At 36.1% G+C, this 6,835-nt stretch overlaps 1 protein-coding gene across 3 annotated transcripts; it reads left to right on the top strand.

Moving 5' to 3' along the window:
- Positions 1 to 485: 485 nt before the first annotated feature.
- Positions 486 to 4,586, top strand: LOC114168625 (Outer arm dynein light chain 1 protein). Of its 3 annotated transcripts, XM_028053512.2 has the most exons (6): positions 488 to 743; positions 1,236 to 1,330; positions 1,525 to 1,978; positions 2,071 to 3,307; positions 3,400 to 3,546; positions 3,658 to 4,586. In XM_028053512.2, the coding sequence occupies exons 3-6, from the start codon at positions 1,928 to 1,930 to the stop codon at positions 4,281 to 4,283; spliced, it is 2,061 nt and encodes a 686-aa protein (XP_027909313.1). In that variant the 5' UTR covers positions 488 to 743; positions 1,236 to 1,330; positions 1,525 to 1,927; the 3' UTR covers positions 4,284 to 4,586. The 3 variants fall into 3 exon arrangements, with proteins under 3 accessions (XP_027909314.1, XP_027909312.1, XP_027909313.1); XM_028053513.2 differs by lacking the exon at positions 1,236 to 1,330 and having other exon boundaries at positions 486 to 743; positions 1,525 to 1,846; XM_028053511.2 differs by lacking the exon at positions 1,236 to 1,330 and having other exon boundaries at positions 486 to 743.
- Positions 4,587 to 6,835: the final 2,249 nt, after the last annotated feature.

Raw genomic sequence — 6,835 nt, 5'->3', positions numbered from 1 at the left:
AATGGCTTAATTAGTTATTTTTATATCTATTTTTTTATTAATGATGATAAATATATGACAATAACGTTAAAATTAGTTTAATTTTATTTGTTTAGTTACAGTTTTCTAAAATCAAATTTACACACCCTAGATGCCATGAAACTATTAGTTTAAGTTGTGGTAATGGATTAACTCCGTATAATCTCTTTAAAATTTAATTTAAATGAATAAATTTAGGTGCAGAATCTAAACTATGTTAATATTAATTTTTATTAGAAGAAATAGATAAATTCATAAAATAAACAAACAATAATAAAAAAAGATATTTTAATTTTTTGAATAACCTTAAAATCTCCATGATTTACATATTAGGAACCAAATTAAAACATATTAATATATAAAGATAAATTCATATTAAAACTTATAATACAAATATACTTTTTGGTTAACGGTGAATTGAATGCCTCTAATCATTGACATTAACTGGTGCAGACTCTGGAGAAAATTTTATTTAATTCAGATCTGATTTGTTAGCAGGCTAGGGTTAGCAATAGATAGGACGTAGTTGTTGGTTCCCACTGAACACGGTTTATTCGGATTATTATTTATTATTATTATTTATTAACGACTATATATAGAAAAAATGAATGGAAGGTGATTCTTGGTGCTTTGGTGGCGTAGCCTAGCAGGTCAGGGGAGAAAACGGAGGAAGAAGAATCTCTTTCTCTATACAACAGTGCCCTTTCCTTCGTTCTTTCAAAGAGGTTTCCTTTCTCTCTCTTTCTCTCTCCACCCTCTATATGCCATATGCTGTGTTCTTTGTTTTCTCATGGAACCTCTGCTATTGCAAAATCCCATGATTTATGAATAATTGTTGTTGTATATTCGATTCAAAGATGCGATTTTGTTTGACCCCATTGCTGCCCTTTTTCGAATAAATCAATGGGCATGGTCAAAGTTTTTCCTTGATTGCTCTTTGGATTATTTCTATTTGGGGGGTTTTCATTTTTCATATATTTGGTTTGTCGGATTTGTTTTGTTTGGAATTTTTTAAGAAGTCCAACATGGTTAAGGCAGTCTTGGAATTTAGAGTTTAGGAAAGAATGAAGAAACCGTTTTGAAGCATCGACGTAAAGATGGGGTCTATTGTATTTCTTTTGTAGAGACCACATGTACATTGAGACAATTATGGTTGAACTGGTAGGATTATTATGAACAGCTAAACTCTCCTTCCATGTCTTTCATTGCATACGCAGAACTCGAACTTGAGATCATTAATTAAGCTGCCTTCGCGCCGGTTGATCCACGAGCTCTGTGGTTGGGGTCTATTGTGTTTGTTCTTGTGACTTAGGTAAAGAATAGAATAATAAACTATATTGCAGATTATGTGAATGATTTCTATAGGTTTTATCTTCAGGTTATGTTTTTGAATTGAGAAAAAAAAATGCTTTTTTGGTTTATTTTTCTAGTTGTTGATCATGTTCTACTTTTACTATAATTACATATCAGATTGACCTTTATTCTGGGGTCCTTTTTGTTTACCAGGACTGCATCTCTTATGCATATCTGTTACTGGATTCTGCTGGTTGGAAAGGAATTTCTTTCACTCTGGCCGCTATAACAAAGCCAAACTATTCTCGCACCTCTAGGAGGGTGTGGGGTGACGAAGAGGGAGTGATTTGGCTTTGTGTTTTGCGAAGATCAAAGTCTTCGGATATATGGAGATTGTGCCGTGTTTCAGTGGGCTTGTCGCTTGATTATGGCTAAGGGTGGCTTTTTGCGGTTTTGCCAGAAGCTCTTTCTAGTTTGCCACTGAATCTGAGAGCAAATTTAGTCCTTGATTAGGCTTCTGGAAAATTGATGCACGGTATAGATTGTAATTGGTATTTGTTTTTCTGCCTTAGAGAAAGTTTTGTGTTTAGATGTAGCTGTCAACGTCATTGCAGCAATGTTTAGATTTTCTTGTTTCCATGCTAATGTACACGGCAATAAAACAAAGGTAAGTATAAGATGTATGAATTGCTTGGTATTATTTGTTGATATGATATATATCATGGCCTGTGTTGATTTTGTGCTTTCCTCTTCAACCAGAAAACAGTTCAACCTTCTACTGAAGTAATGTTGAAGACTTATCAAGATGTTGCCCAAAGTCAACGCCGTAAAGATTCATCTAATTCTCCAAGCGCATATTCACCCCTTTTGAAAGAACAAGTTGACCAGAAAATAGATGTGACTGGGAGTCATATTAGCAATTGGGATTCAGTTGAGCGCAGTTGTAGGTCAGAGGATATGAGTAGCAAGTTTTCCTTTGAAAATGACAGTCAAGTTAACCAAACTAGGCCTCTTATGAAGAAGAGTCAGTCTCTTCAAAGTGTGCTTGATCAAGGCATAAGGGATGGTGATGAAGATCTGGGGCTGTCGTGTGATGATGGCAAAAGCCCAATGGAGTCAACGATGTCAACTTCCAAAAAGTATCATAATGGAAACCCTATTGATCAGTGTGGAAGTAACCCAAACGTTGCCAGTTCAGGTTTTGCAAATGATGCCTCGCTTTTTTCAATTGGAGACCCAACACCTTCAGATAAAGATGCCCGTGAAATTTCTGACACTCCTTTATCTTGTGAGTATGTTGGTGACATTCCTGACCAAACTTCTGTTCCTGGTAGCGTATCACTAAGGAAGTCGCATTCTTCACCCAATATCAGAGCTTCTATACTTTCTGCTGAAAAAGATGCTTTTAGACGTGCATTGTCAAGATCCTGTGATGATCTTCATGCTTTAAGCATGAGGCAGAAAGAGGAATTCATCAACGACTTTGATGATCAAATAAGGGGAGATCAAGAAAGAGAGAATGACATGGGAAAAACTGAAGATGGTCATATGGACAACCTCTTTGATGATGGTTTCGATTCTTATCTGATTACTGGTTCAGCAAAAGACTGGGTAATGCCATTGACATATGATACAATTGATTCCAAAACCCTTCAAGGAGATTCCTCGGTTGAATTTCCTAACAAGGATTTCAAGATTAAGCGCATTGAAGATTGGGTTATTGGTCTGCAGCATTGTGGACCACCTGGAGAGGAAACAAATGAAGAATTGCCTGAAGTTGTTGAGCCTTTAGATGATGTTAACGCAGTAAATGGTGTGACTGCTGCCATTGTAGATCACAAGGCCTCTCCAGGAATGGATGCTGCTAAAAGATATATATCTTCTCTGGGTCCTAATGCCACTACTGCTCAACTGGCTAATCATGGGTTGGTTGTGATCCCCTTTTTGAGTGCATTTGTGAGTTTGAAAGTGCTCAATTTGTCTGGAAATGCCATCGGTTAGTAGTATAATTTCTTTATTTTCATTATCGGTTTCCTTCAAACTGGCAGTACTTAATCCAGTTATCATGTTCTGAATTCTCCTTTTCAGTGAGGATAACTGCGGGTGCTCTTCCCCGTGGACTTCACGCACTGAATTTGTCCAGAAACAAGATCTCCACTATTGAAGGATTACGCGAACTTACAAGGCTTCGTGTCCTAGACCTCAGTTACAACCGTATATTAAGAATTGGACATGGTAAAACAAATTCTGGATTACATCTCAAGTTTCTTATTCATAGAACTTCTTATAGAAATAACATGTTGATGCCATTATTATTAACATCCAATCTTTTCCTCATCTGCAAAGGCCTTGCATCCTGTCCATCTCTGAAAGAGCTCTACCTGGCTGGAAACAAGATCAGCGAAGTGGAGGGTCTGCACCGTCTCTTGAAACTAAGCATCCTGGATCTCCGTTTCAACAAGATTTCAACAGCCAAATGTCTAGGCCAACTTGCAGCCAACTATAATTCTTTGCAAGCTATCAACTTGGATGGGAACCCTGCCCAGAAAAACGTTGGAGATGAACAGATGAAGAAGTATCTGCAGGGCCTTCTACCCCATCTCGTCTACTACAATCGGCAGCCTATCAAAGTGAGCACTTTGAAGGATGGAGCAGAACGGTCGGTTCGGCTAGGAATGAATTCCCATCAGTTTGATCGCGGCCTTAGGTCGGATCGCAAGACCACAAGGAAAACCAGCCAAGGTGGTGTTGGCTCACGGAGATCAGTGGCCACTTCCACTCATGTTCGCAGAACTGTGGATTCACCAAAAGTATCCAGAGGCAAGCAAGCTCACCTGCCACCATCTAGAACCAAAGCACCAACACCAACCCACACTCGCCAGCATTTTGAAGCTCCCACCAAAGTATCGAACGCGACCCCAGAGCTCTCCATGCGCAAGAGTCGTAGCGAGGGGAATTTTGGAGCTCTGTGAGAGGCTGTTAAGTACAAAGTTCATTCCTTTACTTCATTGTTTCAGTATGCATCTATTGCCTTGGTATGTTGTATTCTTGTCATGCTTTCTGTTTTCACAGTTTATCCCTTCTGTTTTGGTGCACTGGATATTGATACGTTGATTTGTGGGTTGTAATGCCCAATAAGCTGCCGCTTTCTGTCACAGTATTTCTATTCCATTATGTGTTGTGTTTTGTTCATTCAGAACATCATTTTCAATTTGTCTAGAGAACAAGTTTGGTGCAATTGCAATAAATTTCCTCTTTGGAAGGATAGTTTGTCACTTCCATGATTTTGTTTTGTGGGGTTGATGTGCTCCTTACTGATATTAGGATTAAACAACTGTATCTTAGCTGGACCAGTGTAATTAAACCAAGTTACTTGGCCTTGACCCCACTTATTTAGTGCAGATTATCAATTTGAATACTTATCTATAGAACATTTACATTATTTGTAGTTTTTATTTCTGACATATCAACTTATGTGTCATCCATTTTTTTTCAACCTTTTAAAAGAATTTGGTTGGTTAATTTAACTCAACTTGTACTAGGACTGTGTTTTGGTTTAGATTTGTAATTCAATCTAAAATTGATCACCATTACATAGCACAGCCCAAATATTGAAACGATAACGAAACAATTTTACTAGACGTACAAATGGCAACTAACCAACCAAAATTTTTGACCAGCCATGAAGGGAACCTACACCCGCAGAAGAATATCTGAAACTTGTGTTTGGGAATTTTCATATTCCAGTCAAGTATGTATATTATCTCTTTTATTAAGAAAAAAACTTTCCTTTTCAGTATGAAAAAGACCACAACAAGAGGAAGTAGAACCTATAAAATTATAACAATGTGTGTTGTTCAAATAAGAAAGTTCAAGAAGACCAATAGCAGCTCGTGGTATTTCAAGCATTTCCTTATGCCAGTGTGATTCTGGTTCTGTCCGCTAAATATATTCATACAACTAATACAGGTCAGATTAAACAAAAAAATTGATCAAGCTAGGAAATTGGTTTTTTGAACATTCAATCCTTATTAACTTGTGAAAAGCAGATATAACTCATTAAATTAAATTAATATGAATTTTGTATTATTATTGAAGTGTCTTTACACATACATTATTGTTGGCTATCAAAACAATGTTTATAAAATAATTGTGAAAACTCTACAACAAAATTGAATGAAGTGAATTTTAACAGTTTTTATTTATTTATTTTTACACTGATTATTTATTTCATTGTGTTGTTATATATATATATGACAACTAAGTCTACTACCTCTTACAACATACACATATTTTTAACCGCTAACCAAAAATGGTAGTAAACTAACTAGCCAGGAAATATACCTAACAACATGTCTAGACAAGCTGGAATAGAAGTTAATTATTCCAAGCTTGGACACAAGGTATTCAAAAGGTCTTGGAGCAAGAAGGTTAGTTTATCCTTAGAAGGAATGTGAATTAGACGTAGTAAGTTAGATTGAATTTTCTCACACACACCAAGTGACAATCAAGTTCAATGTGCTTAGTTCGTTCAACTCAACAAGTGATATGAATGCCAAAATCTTGAAGAAGGTACACTTACCACTACGCTTTATATTAAGCTCCAGAGGAGAAGATCTTGAGATAGTGTTTTGCTTTTTGAATTTCCATGAAATCAAAACTAAATAAAGAGAGAAGCAAAAGTCAATTACATATTTTTGTGTATCACGACATGCTCCTTAGTCTGAATCAGAAAAATCGATAAGTTGAAAAGGAGTCTGAGTAGGAAATAAAAGGTCTTGTGCAACGCCTTTGATATATCAAAGAACACAAAAAGCAACTTGCATATGTTGGGAAGTAGGTGTGCTGAGAAAATGACTAAGCTCGTTGACTATGAAGCTAATGCTTAGTCCAGAATTAGTGAGATAAATCATTTGCTCAATGAGTCTACGATAGATGGAAGCATTAGGAAGAGATAATCCAACAATATTAGAAAGTTTGAGGGAATGCCATAGGAGTTCAAAACGGTTTGGATGCTAATAATCCAACATCTTGCAAGAGATCAAAAGCATATTTTCTCTAATTAAGAGAAAAATATATAGAAGATTGAGAAATTTCAAATCCTAGGAAAACTCTTAAAGATCCAAGATCCTTAATGCCAATTTTTTTATTTAACAAAGGTTTGATCTAGTTTATTTCATATATGTCAGACCTTGCAAGAATCAAATCATCCACATAAGTGAGTGCAATTGTGAAACCAATGTGGGTCTACTTGGTGAATAAGCAATAATTACAATGCAACAAGAGTATTATAAAGCTTAAAATTCAACTATCTACCAGCTTAGCGAAGACCATATAACGATTTGGTGAGCTTGCAAAGCAAATTAGGATATGAAAGCTTAAACATAGTAGGAGGTTTCATATAAATTGTCTTATTCAGATCACCGTGTAAAAATGTTGTGTTAACGTCTAGTTATTCTAAGTGTAATGTTGAACAACAACAATAGCAAAAACAATCTTATGGTAGTCATTTTAACAACAAGGC

This window comes from Vigna unguiculata, chromosome 11 (genome assembly GCF_037176805.1).
Source record: "Vigna unguiculata cultivar grain cowpea cultivar isolate G323 ecotype 2 chromosome 11, ASM3717680v1, whole genome shotgun sequence".
Classification (NCBI taxonomy): Eukaryota; Viridiplantae; Streptophyta; class Magnoliopsida; order Fabales; family Fabaceae; genus Vigna; species Vigna unguiculata.
The sequence above is the reverse complement of the archived record's forward strand: the minus strand, read 5'-3'. Positions and strand labels throughout refer to the sequence as shown.